The sequence below is a fragment of the Caretta caretta genome, chromosome 6 (assembly GCF_965140235.1).
Source record: "Caretta caretta isolate rCarCar2 chromosome 6, rCarCar1.hap1, whole genome shotgun sequence".
NCBI lineage: Eukaryota > Metazoa > Chordata > Testudines > Cheloniidae > Caretta > Caretta caretta.
In genome coordinates, this window is record NC_134211.1 from 27,043,004 (window position 1) to 27,062,089 (window position 19,086).

Here is a 19,086-nt window from a genome sequence, read left to right on the forward strand (position 1 = left end):
AACTCATTTCCCATAGCCTAATGCTCCACCATGTTCATCTTTTTCTTCCTTACATCAGATTTTTCTATTCCAAGCAGAGTTTCAAATGCTTGAGTGGCTTTGGATCAAGACATAGCCAGATACTGAAAGATGAGTAAGAGGACAGAATGAAAAACGCTGTTTTAGGCATTGACTTCAGTTGGCTATTGCAGGTTGTCTGATTCTGAGGCATGCAAACCGTATGTATGGACAGACAAAAAGATACGCAGAAGCCACTTCTATAAAAGAGAATCCGCTCATTACCACTGCCTGCTTATGGATTTGTTTATTTATGAGTATGGTGAAGATTTGACATAGCTTATTAGCTAAATGTGGCAGTGATCTATTTTTATATGTGGGGTATAGAAAAGGGAAAGAAGGGGAAGAGGACAGTCGCAGCTTGTCACCTGTTTAGCTGTGGTTATCAGGCTGGGTTTTATAGGCATTACAGCAGAGGTGTCTCTTAAGGGAGGCATTTGCAGGAAGACAAGGTGCATGTGGGAGAAAGCCTGGAGGCTTTTTACAAGAGAAGCTGACAGGTGGGCAGTAAGGGTGTGGGACATTGGCAGAGCAAAGGCGGTGATGTATGTCACAGAAAGTTACTAAGTTAGGAAGGGTGGGGTGAAGTTGTGAAGGATGCAGGGGTCCACCTATGCGGAGCCAGTTGCATACTTGGGGTGGCCTGTGTCTAGGAAATAGTTTACTGAAGTCACTTCTCTTTTTTAGTATCTCTCTGCTTTCCAGTGGTGTAAAGGCACACTAAATTGGTATGCCTTGGTATGCCTTTAAGCTTTCACTCAACTTAGAAACAGGAATTGTAACTTAAATCTGACCAGCTTTACATTCTATAAAAAGGTAGCAAACACCACATAGATTCACTTTAAAAAACTTATCTCCAACATGGAATGGTAGTATAGATATTTTTTAATGGCTAGTGCAATAAAAGGCCTCATCCCTATGAGTCTGTTTTCATTTATAACCAAACAGGTAGTGTGGAAATATTTATCCATACTTTTTGGAATGATGATTCACAAGTATTTCAAACATCTTTTGGCCCTGTGCATATGAAATCCTTCAAATTAGATGGGAAGCATATAGCAGATATTGAGTGACTTGATTTTGACCAGTTAACTGAGCAACCAGACATTTTCCAGGAAGGAAAAGCAAAGGGTTTGGGGTTGCTGATCGTAGTCTTGTCTTAACTTCACTTATAGGTCAAATCATTTCCAGAGAGGTTGATAGCTAAATGTTTAATTAAGGATCAGGATAAAAAATGCCATGCAGTGGGCAAAAAGATACCCCACCTGTATTTTGCAGGTGAATAAATCCACAGCGACTTTGAAACAAAGTATTAAAAATGCTTAAAATTAAACTGATTCAATAAAACTATTTAACTTTTAAAGCTCATTGTTGTGTGCCCATCTCAGTTAATACTCACTCCTTTTATATTTCTCAAATACAATGCCTAAGGGACTCAAAAGTCTAGTAGTCTGCACCTACGCAATCAGTACTATTGGTTCTTTTTTCTAATGATAGAAGTTCACTGACATTCCAATTTGGGGTGAGACTTCAAATCTGGGGTTCAGCTTTAGCATCGCATGCATGGAGAGGCCAGATAATGGGTTAACATCTGGTCCTTAAGCAGCTTGGCTGTTGCATTCACCAATGTGGTCTTCACCCCAGCTTCCAACACGTATCGTTGTCTCTCATGGGAAGCACAGTAGTAATCTACAGTGATTCAATTTAATTTGTTATACGCTCCATAAAATGAAATGTTTTTACCAGATACTTAATTCACTAAAAATAAACCATAGTGAATGATACTTTATTGAATTTGATTGCTATTTCTTAGCAAAGAAAGTGCTGTGAACTATGTGTTGCAGTTTGCAGAAAGTGTAAAGTATTTTACTTTGGGACATATCTTGAGGTCCTTACTCTGTGTTTACTTAAATCAGGATTTGGCCCTGACAGTGTAAATATCCATTTCCAGAAATAAACATCACATTTGACTCAGATTATGCAAAGTATTAAAATTTTGGATTGCAGATAATCTCAGATTGTAATGAAGACCATACTAAATTGTATCTTCTCTTTCTCCAGCATGTACGTCTTCTGTCGCGCAAGCAATTCCAGCTGAGAGCACTAATGCAGAAGGCAAGAAAAACTGCTGGACTCAGTGATCTGTACTGACCTCTCTGACTTTAACTGGGAAGTAGGGCTCCTTAAGAAACAGTCACTCTCTTTTAATCAGTAGGTGCCCAGAATAAGTTATTACATCATTCAAGTGTAAGATATTTTGAATCAATAATATATTTTCTTTTTCTTTTTGGTAAAGACTAGCTTTTATTAATGCACTTTCTATTCCCTGTAACCTTTTTTGTGGTGGTGGATTAATGCTAAATAAAACTTATTGCATAATATTTTTCTTCCTATGTTTTTGTTTAGAATATACTTCCTTTGCAAACAGATACGTCTTCCTAGTTTGTGCAACTTTTTATTTAACTAACAAACATAGATATCACTAATAGATTGCCGAGACCTGGAAACATCTTTTCTTCAGTGTCCAGAACTAGGAAGAATAAACACAGTTGCTTTAAGTATGGCTGTTACGTCATTTTTAAGTTTATTATAAACTAATGAAAGCAGGGTGCCCAAAGTAAAGGCTTGTCTTCTGTGCTTGATCGTGTCACCCAGGAAATGTGATTTCTTGCAGGGTGAGCATAGCAAAAACGGTGGTGATTTTTTCCCCCCATTCTATTTAGATATTACAAGCAAATATCACCCACTGGTAGTATTGCAGTTTGTAAAAACAGCTAGACAAAATAGGAAACGTTGACCTTAATTAGGCTGAGGTGTATAACACTTTTACTCGTAATCACCTCATAGATTTGTTTCAAGCTTCCATTTCCTTAACAAATTGTTTATGCTGCAAATTGCTTTCTATAATCCACACTAATAGAGCCTGCTCTTTTCCCAGGTGACTAATTACCACCATCTCCTCAGCAACTTGATGTCATTTGCTTCCTTAGATTAGGGCTGGTGTGGGCTACCTCAACGAATCCTTCATGGAAACCAAATTTTCATGTCCTTTTCCCCTTCAAGATGAAGTGCAGAGGTCATATACTGTAAAGGGCCCAAAACAAGCAGCATTCACACTTCCCTAAGCAAACTGCCCCATTTTCATGTTAAATGCAATGACCTTCCTCCCTTAAGAGGCCAAAGAAATCTATGTGTATCTCCCATAAGAGTCTGAAGGGAAATTTCCTCATCCTTGTTGGAGTCTGATTCTGAAGACACCTCTGAGGAGTTTTAATGCAGATGACATGAGCTGCTTATTCTAGAGCTGGATGTATGGCCACTATTCCTTTAGGTTTTCCGTTCATTCAAGATGGCAGTTTTGGTTCAGTTTTTTTACTCTGTCAGATGAGTACAAGAAATGGTTTTGTTCCCCCCCTTCCATATCTCCAGTAATTATTTTTCCTCCAACTAACTGGTCCTGAGAAACATGCCCAGCTTTCACATTAATCAAGAGCTGTGTATCCCTCCCTACTTTCTTTCTGGACCTAAAGTGGGACAAAAAGGATCCTGCACTTGGTCTGTTTCTTTAAATTACAGAGGGCTGTAACTCAATAATCCAATTTATTTTTTCCTCAAAGTCAAGATGTATCTTCCTTCCTCATCAAGTCAGCTCACTACTACAATTTAGGGCCCTTATTAGTAGAGTACTTGGAGATATTCCCTACAAAAAGGTGATCTCCCCCCCAAGGTTTTCAGTGTGTATCTACAGTAATCCATTCCCCCACTCTTATTGTGTTCTGTATGGTTTGTTAACTGCTTCTGTTAGTGCATTAGATTTTAGGGAAGCTGTTAGCCTGCTTCCATGTATGCACTAGCAGCAGAAACTCCTATTATGGTATACCTTTGTTCTGATTCATTTGCCTGTTAACCACCTGTGGAGAGAGAAGGATGGATCCCATTAGTACAGATTGCTGAGTTACTCTCAATTCCATTTTACAGGAAAGGAAAAAAATCCTCTTGTTTTTCTTTGGCATGTAGTTTGCCTTGGTTTATTTAGGTCAACTTTTTGAAGTGTATCTTTGCAATTAAGCTTTGCCTCAAGCTCCTAAATCCATATTTTACATGTCAAAATATAGAAGACATGTTATTCAAGAGTACTAAGCCCCTGCAGTCTCTGCTCTCATCTATTTACTGGGATTTTTGTGTAATAACTAATGAGTTAGCTATTTAATATTCAAAGGGGGGGGGGTGTCTCTTTTTTTTTTTTTTACTGAGATTTGAGATAAGGGGGCTATAGGAATAGTAGAGAGGATTGGTTCATATTGAGAATCTGGATTTAAATACCAAGCTTTTGTGGATCTGTACTCCTCTCTGCATCAAACTGACTTCTATCTAACCTAGTATCCTGCCTCTGAAAGTGGCCAGTGCCATGCTTCAAAAGGGACAACTCTGAACAGAGCAATGTCATGTGATCCATCCCCTTTCCAAAAGCCATGTTTGAGGCCTAATGTAAAATTAGACAAGGAAACAGAAGTAGCAGTTCATGGTTTATTTGGTGTTAGGGCTGGTACAGTTGAATGCTTGCAGTGGCCTTTACTTGTTGTATACAGCAGTCCTGGTTTTTACATTTCTAGGAACCAGATTTACAGCTATTCCAGTATCGTACACAAAAATTAAGTTCTCCGGAAAAGGTATGCACAGAGATTCCAAAGCAGTTAGGAAAATACATTTGGACCTGCAACAAGTTGAGATCTTTAATCTATCAGTCAGAGAAAGTTGGTCAGTGTTGGTTTGCCCCCATCCTTTTTGTAATACAAGAAATACTTTGGTCTCTACATTTATTACACAGTTGTGAAACCAATTATATTCTTCTGAACTGACATTAAACTGAGAAAAATGCAGAGGATTTTGCTAGGCAGTGCCGTTTTACAAGGAGTGCTAGATCTACTTTACACCACTTAACTGTAAATTACTAGGTTGTGATCCACCTCTGGCTACAAATACAGGTTTTGGTGACTAGGAATAGCCCCAGAACAGTTTCCTACTCTAATTTCAGGAAACTGAGTTGTTCATAGATTTTAGCTTTACATGTTTCTAGTCAGTACCTACATCAAAGGACATGACCTACTTGAAAAGTGCAACAGACAAATCCACTATACTATTATATAGTGAAGTGAAGTTCTAGGACATAAGAATTAAAACTGCAGTTCCTTCTGGATTCCCCAAAGTGTATCTGCACTCTTCCTTAGCTTTTCTTCCTCCTCACTCTTCAGAGTCATCTTTACTACATCCGTAATGCCACCATATCCCAACACACAAGGAACACTTAAGAAGACATCATCATGTATTCCATACATGCCCTGAAAAGGAAATAGAAGGATATTACATGGTTCTTTTACAACCCTGGTTTACTTTATTTTCAAGTATTAGCCCATCATGTCACCACTTCCTTTAAGCCAGTGGTCTTAAATTGTTAGCCAAATTTCACAGGAAATTAGGCAGCTCTGGATATTAATATTTACAGCTGTAAATTAGTTTACCTCTTAACACAAGAATGGTGGACGTTTCTCTGCTTTAACAAGCTGCTGCTTACCTTAACCATAGTAGAAATTGGGTGAATCCTCTTTAGGTTCTTCATAATAGTTTCAGCTAGATCTGCCACAGAGAGACCAATAGCCCATGATGTGTATCCCTTCAACTTGATCACCTCATAGGCACTGCAAAGGTAAAGTACTTGCTTTACATTTTCTAAAAGCAAAATGGTTAAACTGAAGTTTGTTATAACTTGGATTATGAAATCTTAAAACAATGGGTATGATTTCCAAAAAAATCACCTAACTCAGCGGCACCAGTCCCACTGACTTTCAGCAGGACTTGTGCCCTTCTACAGGATTAAGCATTTCTGAAAATTCCACCCAGTCTGTTTAACAGTCAAGCACCAAGGTACCTATTAACCAGATTCAAAGTATTGGGTTCTCTGCACCAAAAAAAAATTAGAGGTGCATTATTATGCCCATCTATATGTAAGAGTTCTTGGCATACAAGATTGCAGCTCACCAGAAATTAACATGTTTTCTCCATTAGACTGGAGAATGTTAGCTACCAAGGCATCCCTATTTTAAGTTGTACCATTTCTGCATCTTGTTTCTGTTCTGCTGATACTGCAGCAGATACTTACAATACCATAACTGAGCACAGCCGGTTAGAGACAACACATCTGCTCCATTTGACATTATGCACTATATAGGTCTGTGCCATTTAAGGGTAAAGCAACTTGTTCTAGTGTAAAATTGCTCTTTACCTGTCCACCACCTGTTTGTGGACTTCTTTCCAGTGCTCTTTGTCTGTATCAGTTCCTAGGTCTGGGTGCAGAGCCTTCAGGGAGACACCAGCAACATTAACCCCACTCCAGACAGGTACTAAGATAAATACGCAAAATTAACGAGTTATTTCACAGTAGAGCAGTTATCCATCCACCAGACAAATCCTAATTTCACTCCACCCAAATATATACTGACAATTAGCGTAACCCCTGGTAGAGTGAATCTGTTGCTGTACAAGTGCCATTGTGGTTTCGATGTCTGAATGCAACACTAAATTTTTTTTTTTTTTTAAATGTTTGTGTCTCTTACAGGATTAAAATAAGTCTTGTGAACCTAGTCCTGTTTGAGTGTCTGAGCCAGTTTCTTTATTTGGCATCTCAAGGGTAAAGGTGGTCAGTTTGGGTTTTTTATTGGTCAAGAAATGACTTGTCAATAAGGGACTATTTAGGTAGTTTCATGAGGGGCTGGGGAGGTGAGAAGGGAAAGAAATTTTGAAGTCTCCCCTTCCCAGACAATGCTGTTTCAATCACTTGAAGGTGTGTTGAACAAAAACAACATTCTTAGGTACTCCTGACCTAGGTCTGCACTTCAGTTCCTCCACATAAGTTTTGAGAGAGAGGCCAAAAAAAAAAAAAAAAGCATTAAGACTGAGTGACTAAAATTAAAAATCTTGTCTAGTGCCGGTCTGATGACAACAGTGTTTTTCAAGAGTCCCTTGCAAGGAAGAGCTTCACCCTCCCACTCCGTCAGCTCCCTACTGGAGAGTTCTGGGGAGAATTTAATCTGCAGATTTTGGCCCTCCTTGGGTTACAGTAATGACCTTTTCTAACAGAACAGGTTAAGTCAAATATAGATCATCTACTGTTACTACATGCCACAGCTAAGTTAAGGAAGGCAATGCTTGTTCTCTTAACTTGCCTCATGTTAAGGTCCTAATGAGCAATTCTTTGCAAAAGATTGAATATTGGTGTTTCCTAGGACCCTGGTAGAGTTTTAGTCTTGAGCTCCTAGTACATTAGCCTTATTCTGTTTGTGTTTTTTGTTTGTTTTTTTTTTAAACACTAAAGATAAATAGGGCTTCATACGTACCACTAGAATCTCCATGCTCTCCAATTATCCACCCATGGCAGCTTAGAGAATGGATACCCAGTCTTTCTCCCATGAGGTAGCGGAAACGGGCAGAATCCAGATTGCAGCCGCTACCAATAACACGGTGTTTAGGAAAGCCGCTGATCTTCCAGGCCACGTAGGTCAAAATATCAACTATTAATACAATAAAAGGACTGAGTCTTTAATTAATGAAAAATTCTAATGCCTTGTTTGACAGAGACAGTTTATTTCAACTGATTCTTGTGAGGGTTTTATCTGTAAGCGGAGAAGATTTTTACTAAATATGCTGAATAGAGTACAGAATTGATACACACCTTCCCAATATATATCTAGTTGCCTCTTAGCAAAGCCACCTTTTTAGCTGCATGGCAGAGGTTTAAATTACACTATCTATAAGACATGGCAGCCTCCATTACACACAGTCCTGCTTCAAGAGCTTTACAGAAGTAGTTACAGGCAAGTTTAAACTGGAGGGTGAGGCTTAATTCTCAAATAGGCAATGTGAAGTTTGTTTGTTTTTTGTGGGGGGAGGAAGGGAGGTGACTGCATCTTGCTCTTCCTAAATTCTGTTCTGAACTGGGAACTTGAGACAAGTGTTCCCTCAAATCCCTAGCCCATTAAACTAGGTTAGTTTTCCCCTCTCTGAAACATGCTTCCCTATTCCATAAGAACCAGGGAACGATGAGGGCTTTATTAAGCAGTCCTAACAAGCCTGACCTGGATTTGATACGACGAGCAGCGTGCAGTCAGGGCTGTACTTGACAATGTTGGGAATGATGAATTTGAAGATGTTCACATTGCGCTGGACCAAGTTAAGACGACTCTCTCCTTCTTGCTGGCGCGCGCCAGCTGTGATGATAACCAGCTTGGAGTGTGCGGTCACACTGTAGTCTACAAAGAAAGTGTCAAACGTTAATTCTTTCCACAGATAGCTCAGAACAAGCCTAGAGTTCCTACCATCCTCAAGTTAGAGCTCACTGTCTGAAAGTGCCGAGAGGCAGTAGTTAGTGGATACAGTGCTCTCCTGCTAGTCAGTTGTTCTCTGCTACGCAGAGAAAATTCCATCAGCTTCATTTTGTTGATGCACAAGTGTCTCCGATACTATAGTAATGGGGGCTAAATGAGTATGATAGGACTAGCTCTTTGAGCGTGGACGGTGTTAAGCACTCTTATCTACAGCTATGAAACGTGGACACTCTGTAACAGACACCTGAAGAAACTAGAGCATTTTCATATGTGCTGTCTGTCTCCCATGTAACATCAAGTGGGCAGAAAGATACCAAACAAGGTCCTGGACCAGTGCTGCATGACTAGCTTTGAATCCCTGATAATACATGTACAACTTTGCTTGGCAGGTCACCTCATCCATATGGATGACACACAACTCCTCTCAGCCATGTTTTATGGACAGTTAAAAATGGGAGCATGTACACTGGGAGGCCAACAAAAAAATTAAAGGCACTACCAAGGCTCATCTGAAAGCTCTTCAAATCAACCCTAACACATGAGAAGCTGCCAAAGAAGCGTGAGTGAAGAAAGCAGGCTGTGGCAAAAAACACATGGCCACATCTGCCTGCCATGCAGCCATATCTGCAGATCCCTTAATTGGGATACGTTCACCTGAGAGCACTCACTGAAAGACTCATGTCAGCTATAACAGGAGACTCCAACAATGGAAGGAGGGAGAAGAAAGCCCCAAGTGTTACCTTTCATGGAATGTGTGGGGTTTTTTTGGTTGTTTTTTTTTTTAAGGAAATACTGGGTGCACTGTTACTGATGGTAGCCCTAGAGAGAAGCCAATCTGGACAATAGCTGAGGTATAGGTAGTGGTGGTATATGCTTTTCTGGCTACTGTAAGCATGGGGTGACATGTCTTACAACTTAACAAAAAAAGCCTCTGTTCTGATAGGGACTGCCTATGGATGAAGGAGTTACTCCTTGGCAGAGAAATAAGTAAACTATGCACTAACACTTGCCATAGTCTTGCCACTGTGAAATTTAAACTGGCATGGCCTGAGCTGTTGATAGCCAATAGGAGTGGTAGACAAGAACACACATCATGCTGGTGATTAGCCAGCTGCAGAGTAAAGTGATCTAGGAGGATCATACAGGTAAGCTGAAACACCTTTATGTAAGAACCTGTAAAAAAAATTCTAGCCCCCTTGGCCAATTCTAGAACACAGGAGTGCTCACCTCCACAAGCTTTAATGAGAAGTTACAAATTCCAATCTGGCAGCCATGAACCATTTTTTATTTTTTCCCCAGAGAAGCTACAGTTAAGGGCAACAAATTGATCCGTGATATGGAACAACTAAGAAGATGGACTGTTCAGCTAAGAAGAGAGACAACTAAGGGCAGGGGGATAGGAGAGGTTTATAAAAATTATGACTGGTGTGTGAGATACTGACAGACCAGGTGTTAACTTGTGTCAAGGTCCCCATGTCAACAGAATACTGATTCCAGCTATACATTTGTCAATCTGGCTCACCAGTGTGGTTACAATAGGTATTAGAATTACAAGAATGTTTGTTTAGCTTTTATTAAAGGATTGAGAATGCATACAGCAAGTATCTTACTTTAAAGATATGCAGTCCATATTGTAAGGTAATATTGGAGTGGTTGTATTGTGAGCCTCTAAGGCACCAGACAAGAGACATGCATTAAATTAGTGTGAAAGGCTGATCTTCACCAGAAGTTGTTACGCCCTCCCCCTCCGCCAAAAAAAGTCCATTGATACCAGATGAACTGGTGTAGGACATTGCAAGTGGAATTTCCCCTACATACTCTCAACAAGAGGAGAAGAGAGACTTCTTGTTCTGCTCTCCCCCCAGAAGATGAGCCACGCAAGTGAACTCCTCCCATTAAGCTTGTAGCACAGAACAAGGTTGAGGACAAAATCCCTAAACAAAAGGAACTAAGGATCTCTACGCTGCTTGCATTGTCCTTGAAAATGGACATGGGTTTTCTAGGCATAAGCAAGAAATCCCCATCTGCTTAGCCTGGGCTAGCTCTCAAGGACATATAGAGCTTGCTTATCAGACTATTCTATCACCTTTTGAAACTTAAGAGGGTCATAGATGAGTTACAATGTGCTTTAGCTTTGTAAATAACTCAGTTTCCTTTTCCTATTTAAAAGGACTTTATACTGTTTATTTTAGGATTGGCTACAGGCATAGTCTTTGGTGTCAGATCTAAGGTACAACTGACCTGGGGTAAGTTACTGGGCTTTTGATACCAGGAGTAACCCGAATATTGCTGTGATTCTTGGTGTAAAGGACTTTGCTCACCTGGATGGGAAAACAGATTGGAGAACCCAAGGGGACTGAGACTCCATGTTTAGGCAGTTCTGGTGCTGGAGGAATTTACACTTGGTTGTGAGTTCTATACTTAGATTTCACCAACCAATTTGGGGTTTGTGCCCTGTTTCCTAACAGTCTGCCCTGAGGTCGGTACTCACACTTGAGTCACCACAGGCAGCATTACAGTGTACAGAAAGTGAATAGGGAAGTGTTGTTTATCCACTTCACATAACAAACACTAAGGGGTCACCTGATATAATTAATAAGCAGCAAGTTAACATATATAAGGAAGTACTTCATGAAAATGGGTTCCAGAGGTTGACTCTGCGTTGTGTGATGTTGAAGGCCAAAATATAATTAGGTTTAAAAAAAAAAAAAAAAGAAACACACAACAAACTAGATAAGTTCACAGACAATAGGTCTGTCAGAGGCTATTAGCCGAGATGGTCAGGGATACCACCCCATGCTCTGGGTATGCCTAAGCCTTCAGCTACCAGAAACTGGGACTGGGGGAGACAACTGATCACTTGAAGTTGCTCTGTTCTGTTCATTCCCTCTAAAGCAGCTGGCACTGCTGGTCTGACCCAGTATGGCCATTCTCATGTTCTATATGAACAGAAACAGATTAACACCTGCTGTTCAATACTAGGACTAAAAATCAAGTGTAACACTTGGATGAGCAACGGTGTATCCAATAAAGTGAGCTGTAGCTCATGAAAGCTTATGCTCAAATAAATGTGTATCTGAAGTGGTCTCCATTTAGAAACTATATTTATTAAAAAACCAACCACCACCACCACACACTAACCTTTGCCAGAGACAATTTTTGGTGTTCTAAGGAAGAGACTGCCATGCTGGAGATCCAGCATCTCTCCTCTCAGCTTGTCCTCTATGACATCAACAAGGGCAAGTTCATCAGCCAAATCCTACAGGAGGCCAGAAGCACAATTAGAGACCAAGTCAGTGTGCTGGATTTCTGAATTAAAATGTTTCACTGTAATCTGTGAAGTCAGCCTTTAGAAAGATAGCAACAGCATAAATTAAGTGTAGTTAGCCAACTCTTGCTGGTCAGGATCAGAAAACGGTCATTCTAAGCCAAATATTTTAGTTAGCTGGAACTTCTATCAAGGTGCTAGCTTTTGGGGGTGGGGGAGGGAAGTATTGACACTTGCAGTAATTTTCCTATCTGTACTGCACCTCATACAGCATCACTAGACTGTGGACTGCACACAGTTCCATGCATGTTAACCTGAACAAGACAAATGGCTTATGAAGCATAATCCAACAGCTAGTGGTTTATAAACCATGACTATATTATAATAATGAAAAGCAAGCATTGTGTAATCTGTGGTACGATCAATAGTTTGGTATTTCAGTGTGGAGAACGCAGTTCAGATTTAGAACAGACCACGGTCTCCCACCCCCAAAAACTCCAGGAAAAGATTACTTTCTAGAAGTGACATTGAACATAAATGTGTGTAATGCACAGAGTATGCAATCCAGCATTTCTCATATCTAAGATAGAATTACTTCTAATACACAGTGGAACAAACAATTCAACAGCTCAGTTTTCTCCTTGCTTAAAAGGAAACCGCTTTAGGCATTCTAGCAGTACAAATAAAGGTTTGGAATCCAGATATATTTTATTCTGTAACTATTTTAGTTATCTGCCCAGGGTGGATAATTACAGTAGAACCCCATTTATCAGACCTTCCATTATCTGGCTCGCTATTAACCAAACAACCAGCACACACATAGGTCCAGAAGCAGGTGATCTCTCTTGTGGCCACTAGACGGCACTGCAGCCTCACTTTCCCATTCTCCATATTATCATATTTTTTCATTATCCGATCTGGCTCCTGTCCCAAGTAGATCAGATAAGATATATGGGGTTCTGTACATGAAAGTCAGAAAGCTGGCAGTTGTTGGGGAAACATTCTGATAGTACATGTTATTTGTGAGCTCATGTATAGCAAAGATATGAAGTGAATACCTATATTCCATCTGGCATACAGGGTAAAACTGGCATTCACAAGGTGCAAGAACAGACAGATAAATCAATGGTTCTAGCTATTCTCCATAGCTTTCTTTGGCTCCAGATGGAGGATGGGTAAACCTTGACACTCACCTTCATCAGGATGCTGATTGCACAAGCCATGCCGACTGCGCCAACCCCAACCACAGTGATCTTGTTGTGAGCATGACTGTGCTCCTCTTTGTGAACGTTTTGAATGAGAAGTTCCTTAACAGACATCTTGTAGTGCTGAAAAGAATTGAAGTGTCATGTAATTTCTCTGAACATCCGAGTTATTACTGTACCTTTGAAGCAAACTCAGTGTGCCTATATTCATGGACCCTGTTACTAGATGTAGCGCAAGCAAGAAAGTTAGGAGTGACCCCATAACTAAGACAGCTGGCGATGCTGCTTGCAGGAGAGAGGCCCAAAGTGTACATTCCGGTTGAGAACCTGTGGGTCACTAATAACTAGAAATTGATTTAAATATACTAAGCAAGCCGATTATAATTGCCCCCCAATAAGGTGTTATGGGCAATGATTATAGTTGGTGTAGCGCTCTAGTAACATGTTCCAATATTAGTGCAGAAGGCTTTGCATTACGGTCCAAGAATTTTTTAGTTAAATAAAGTCACTTCTCTGGGTTTCAGAGTACAGCACTGTCTGGCAAAGGGTATTCTACTGCACCAACAGCAAGGGGCTTATCTTTGCTTAAATTCCTACAGCTGTGCGGCAACAGCAGGTCTATGTAGCCACTACCTACGCAGATGGGGGGGGGGGGGGGGGCATAGCTAATCCACCTCCCCACGAGGCAGTAGCTAGGGTGACGGAAGAGTTCTTAACTATGCCACTCCTGGATTTTTCCCCACCCATGAGCAATGTAGTTATGCTGACCTAATTGTCTAGTGTAGATCAGGCCTAGTACTAGAGCTAGACTCAGGCTACGTCTACGCTACAAATTACTTTGGTGTAACTTACATCACTTGGGTGTGAATGATCTGCACTCCTGAGTGACGCAAGTATACAACCTAACGCTGTCCACACCGGCGCTTAAGTCAGTGGGAGAGCTTCTCCTGTGGCCGCAGCTACCACTGCTTGTGAAGGCAGGAGTTAAGCCGACAGGAGAGCTCTCTCCCAACAGCTTAGAGTGTCTTCACCAGAAGTGCTACAGTGGCACACTTGCATCGGTGCAGCTGCTGTAGTGTAGACCTAGCCTAAATGACTTACTAGGGCCTTTCTGTATCTTAAGTTCTAGGATACAGGCAGAAAAGACCTCGTCAAGTTCACTTCAGACTTCCCAGCCATGTAAGTGGGAGTGGGTGACCAGACTCCCTAAATTCTCTTGTTAATTAGTTTTAAGGTGCATTTGAGGAATTTCCATTAATGAGCCAGTTAACTTTTCCCCCCTGGGTAGAATATTCTTACAAGAGGAGTACGCTGCATCTCTGGCTGTGCCAGCAGAATAATTTCTCCTGTGGCTTCTGCATTCACAACTATTTCAGCTGCATGTTACATCACAAGGAAGATAGGAGGGAGGATCTGGTAAGGCAACATGAATATTTATGAGCATAGTTTTAAATATGCCATTAGTAATATATCCAGTTCTTCAGTCACATACCTGCTCGTTAGGTACCTGGTACTATATGGTCCATGTATGACATTTGATTGACAAAGATAGTCAGTAGTTTGGTGGGGAAGTCTTTAAAATATTACTTAATTTGAGCCACAACTTAGGGGGCTGGTTCCTTTATTTAAGCATCAGACATTCCCACTGGGAAACAGCCTTAATGTTTATCATTACTTTTAATCCAGTCTGGCAGATTGCTAGTAGTTTGAGGCTATGGGGGATATCTTTGGCTGGGATGTGGGAAGTCAATCGAGGAGAGGCTTAGGACACAATTTCAAATTCCACTGACATAAGCAGTAACATATAGGGTAACCTTTCCAAAAGCATTTAAGTGACCTACAAACTTCTGAAAGTGTTCCCCTCCCCCAAGTTTATTCATGGGTATTTGAGAGACAGGTGCCGCTTCTTTTGAAGAGCTGTACAAAGCCACTATCGTTCCTCAAAGACGAGACAGAGAATGGGCCAGAACAATGAACCCCCTGCTCCAGCGTGTCCCTCAGGGTCAGCACTGAGAGGTGCAAGTTTGCACTGCTACTGCTCTGTCGGTCCTGTGGATGAAGGGATTCAGTAGCTAGGGGCTATGATTCTGGCCCCTTTCAGAGGCACTTACATACACTTCAAAATAAACTGCTTCTTTCCCACCAAGGGGAAGAAAAAGCAGGAAAGACCATCCTGACCACCCATGGGAAGTGGAAGGCACTTCACTGGTTCTAAGTATGTACAGATTGGCACCGGAAATTCTCCCCTTCCACTGGGTGTCAATATAACTAGTCTTTGTGGAGGAAGGCACCCCAGTGGGGAGTCCTGGTCTTCAGACTCCAGCCTGGAGTCACCTTAGTGTTTTTTCCCCTCAATTCAGACCCCATCCAATCTTGCTGGTGTTGATGCAAGGACTGACTCCAGCTCCCAGTTACTCCAACCGTGTGATAGACTTCTGCTGCTCTTCTAATAGAGGCAGTCTGCAGTTACCAGTGGGAGCGAGGAACCACCCAGCCAGCAGATTCAAGGAATGGCACCCTGTGGCCCAACAGCCTTCCTCTTCGGGATGTAAGTCCCAGGAGAGCCACTGTTGCCATTTGCCCCCTTAGCCAAGTTCAGTGTAGCCAGGGGAGTGAGTAAAAATAGCTGCCCAGATGTGGCCAGGGGGGAGAATAGGACTTGCTGTGTTATGCCTGTGGGACAGGTTTTGCCCAATGAAATCTAGGGACAGAGGTAAAGATGGGGGGGGGGGGGGAGGTTCTTTTAACTAAACAGCAGACTCCATCACTTAAGTGTTTTAGAGTAGGAAACATACACAGGGACTAGGAGTCACTTCATCTTCCTATCACATTGCATCTCCCAAGCAGCAGGGTCCTCTGTCTGTAAAGTAGGTTACAGTTATGGCATATTGGATAAATGATAAGTGTAAGCTCTGCCAGGCTGTCTTTGGTTCATGTGGTACAGGGTCTGGCATGAAAGGCCCCTCACCAGGGCCTCTATGCAGTACAAGACAAGTTAACATCAGTTTTCTTATGTATTGCCCCTAGCAAAGAGACCAGAGTCACGGGCTTCAACATGGAACATCTCTGCTTCCCAGAGCACTGTGTAACATGAGATACCCACATGTTCTCCATAGGCCAGATTTGTCCAACACATTTTTTAAAAGGTGGTATGTGAATCAGTAAAGATTGGGAACTGCTGCTCTAAAGCATCTCCACATGTGCCAAGTCCTCCATGAGATAAAATTTAGACAGGAAAGGATACATCCTGTTTGGATCAAAAGCTAATAGAAATATATCAGCTGTAAAATATACGTTTGTGGGATATTATTCCCCCCCCCAAGGAGTTAGAGCTCAGGGATAGTCATGAAGAATCAAGCATCTGTACACAGCATGAAAGCTACTGCATAGATCCATTGACAGGTGAAATCAATACTTGATTGCATCTATTTAATATGTGGCTCTGTGCCTATGTTGTGTTTTATGACTTTTGCTTTATAACCAACCACAAGCTTTACAAAGGGTCTCTTTAAGGAGGAAGCAAATCATTAATTCTAAGTTAGCTCTACTTTTAGCTCCTAAATATGCACTATCACCATAAGGTTTAAAAAAAAAATTACAGAAAGCGATGCCATCTAGTGAGAAAGCACTGGTAATTTATAAATATGCCCACCTCTAGAGAACTAACCTAGGACTCTCATGACTCAGAGATCACTAACAGCACTGGCTCCATTCCTCACTGATCTAAGACAGCAAATACTGACCCAAAACACACTAGTTGGTTAGGGTTTTGTTTTGTTTTTCACAAAGTTCGTTAAAACAAATGGGACCACAAATATTAATTGGGCTATTTTTTCCCCTGCACTGTGTCATGTTCTCGTAGCTGTACTTCTTCCCCACAGAGCATCAGATTAACACAGTGGGATGTTGTATCGTAGCTGGAATCCAACACAGACCAGGGGCTGTCAGCTTGCCAACCCTAATGTCTTGCCAGACCCAAATGCAAATGGCTGGGGCTGGGTTCCATACCGCTGCCAAGGGGCAATAACTGGAATGCCAGCCAAGGCTGTTAGAGCCCTTTGCCATGCTCAGCTTCATGAGCAGAGGAGGACTTAGGGATGGTGGGAGTCCCCGAATTCACCCAGCACAGGCTCAGAGGTTGGACACATCTCTGACATTTTAGGAGTAGGCACACACCACTATCCACCCACCCCCTGGCTGCTCCCTACAAGCCCTTGCAGTGTTACTGCCTGCAGCAAGCTTTGCTTGATCAAGGTGGGGGCTCCCTGGTTTTGTCTAGGGAAGATCAGCCCAAGCACCACCTCAAGCAGCTCAGTGCTGTTTCAGCTCCTCTGTGTGCTCAGTCCTGCTCCAGCCAAAGGGGCTGGCGGAAGATCAGTCCTCAGAGTGTGTTAAAGGGGCAGCTGAGTTCTGACTCTGCCTGACTAGGGGTCAGGGTCTGCTACCCCATGCAAGAGTAACCCTCCTTTCATTCGCATGCCCAATCTGCCCAGCCGCCTCCTATGCCCTGTGCCAGCAAGAACTGCAAGGGCCAGCTAAGCTAACTCCCACTCTGGACACGGATTTCACTTCCCCTCTCCAGCCACAGGCAGAAGCTAGCCCCGCCTTCACCCCCCAGAATTCATCATGCCGTGTTGCCCAAGGGAAAGTGCTCGGATGTGTCTGGGTGCAGTAATCTGGAGAGGAGTAACGAAGTTCACTGCACACGTTGCAACCCTCCACGCTAAGCAGCCAAGCCACCAGCAACCGCAAGATTCTCCCCTCCACCCAATTCAGACAGGATCAGGTCCTTTGCAGCCCAGCGACCCTAAGCAACCCCTGTAAAGGAGGATCAGCTAAGCAGGAGCCTTATCATCCCCAGGGGCTTGCCCATCACACAGCAAGGAAGCACCTTGACTGGGCTCCAAGGTCAGCAACAGTAAAAAGAACTCTGCATGTAACAGCTCCACAGCAGTGACTCAATCGATGATTAAAGCGGATGTTGCAGCCTGGGGAAGAACTCAGAACACACGGCACGTAGCCACGGTGCCTACTGCCCCAGTCCACCTCCAAAATCAGTGTGACCCAGAGACTGCAGCCAGAATCACCACCACGTCCCCCAAAATACTGTTACCTAGGGCTGCCATAACCCTCCCAGTGCGCAGGGGTTGTATAACTAACCCTTCCATCCCCCCCGAGTTACAGCGGCCCAGGGATCAGATACCTGTAACTCATCTGCCCCTAAAAGCAATTCAGTTACTAGAGGCTACGTAGCCCTTCTGTGTACCCCACACCCACAGCGCAGTGACCCAGGGAGCACAGGAGAACCCAGCCAGCGCTCCCGCACAAAACAGTGACCCAGGGGCTTATATAACCCGCACCACCCGTGTGGCCAGGGATCGCAGCACAGAGCCCTCCTACCCCTCCCTCAAACCCAACCGAGGAGCCACAGGTTTAAATACCCCCCCCCCCAATAAATACAAGTGACTCGGCGGATTATGCAACTAACCCCCCGCATCCTAGCGCCCCCCCCCGGCTCTAGCAGCGTCTGTGCACAGCGCTGCCCTTGCTCCAAGCGGCCGGGCTGCGGCTTACCTGGGAGCTCGAGCTCGCAAAGACTGCACGGTCCTCCCGCTGCTCCGGCCCGCTCCCCGCCGCCACTGCAGTACCGCTGCCGGGGGAGGGGCGGGGGATTTAAAGAGGGCTCCGCGGCTGACGTGCGGCCAGCGGGGCGGAGCGCGCTGGGCCAGAGCCCGAGTGGGGACGTGCCCGCCTGCACGTCGGGCGCGGGGGCTGGGCCGGCCCTGGCTCGGCGGGGGAGTCTGCAGCCTTGCGCGGAAACCAGGCTGCTTGCGAAGGGGCCTTGGCTCGATGCAGAGGTCAGGACCTGCCGTGCAGGGGAGTTGGTTTTTAAAGATTACCTGGGAGCTAAGTGAGGCGCCTGAGCCCCATTTTACAATTGGGGAAACTGAGGCACGGGATATTTACAAACGTTATCGCTGACCACGTTAAAGGTCCCTTGCTTAAGGGGGTGGAGGGTTTCTTTAGGAGGAATAAGGAGACTTGGAAGGATTTTTAGGTTGACTTTTGGATTTTTTTTTTTAAGCATTGAAATGCAGGCCTTGGCTGCCCTTTGAAAGATCTATGATAATTGAAGAATTTAATGAAATTAGGCTATCACAGAAGCCTGAAATCTGAG

At 43.1% G+C, this 19,086-nt stretch overlaps 2 protein-coding genes across 2 annotated transcripts in view; one reads left to right on the plus strand and one right to left on the minus strand.

Moving 5' to 3' along the window:
* The window catches only part of TSG101 (tumor susceptibility 101), a 47,082-nt gene extending 44,644 nt beyond the window's left edge, over positions 1 to 2,438 (plus strand). Inside the window, exon 10 of the mRNA XM_048855884.2 lies at positions 2,119 to 2,438. Within this exon, the coding sequence (XP_048711841.1) occupies positions 2,119 to 2,208 (90 nt within the window). The 3' untranslated portion in view covers positions 2,209 to 2,438. The remainder of the gene's footprint in view (positions 1 to 2,118) is intronic.
* Positions 2,439 to 4,570: 2,132 nt separating this feature from the next.
* Positions 4,571 to 18,624, minus strand: LOC125639209 (L-lactate dehydrogenase A chain). Its single transcript, XM_048855885.2, has 8 exons — positions 18,483 to 18,624; positions 12,897 to 13,031; positions 11,577 to 11,694; positions 8,187 to 8,360; positions 7,449 to 7,622; positions 6,338 to 6,455; positions 5,630 to 5,753; positions 4,571 to 5,396 (listed from the first exon to the last, which is right to left on the minus strand). The coding sequence occupies exons 2-8, from the start codon at positions 13,020 to 13,022 to the stop codon at positions 5,232 to 5,234; spliced, it is 999 nt and encodes a 332-aa protein (XP_048711842.1). The 5' UTR covers positions 13,023 to 13,031; positions 18,483 to 18,624; the 3' UTR covers positions 4,571 to 5,231.
* Positions 18,625 to 19,086: the final 462 nt, after the last annotated feature.

Coding starts and splice junctions, on each gene's coding strand:
- LOC125639209 (XM_048855885.2), bottom strand. CDS start 13,022: ATGTCTGTTAAGGAACTTCTCATTCAAAACGTTCACAAAGAGGAGCAC. Junction 8,361..11,576: donor AAAAATTGTCTCTGGCAAAG/GTTAGTGTGTGG, acceptor CTTTCTTTGTAG/ACTACAGTGTGACCGCACAC. Junction 7,623..8,186: donor GCTCGTCGTATCAAATCCAG/GTCAGGCTTGTT, acceptor TTGTATTAATAG/TTGATATTTTGACCTACGTG.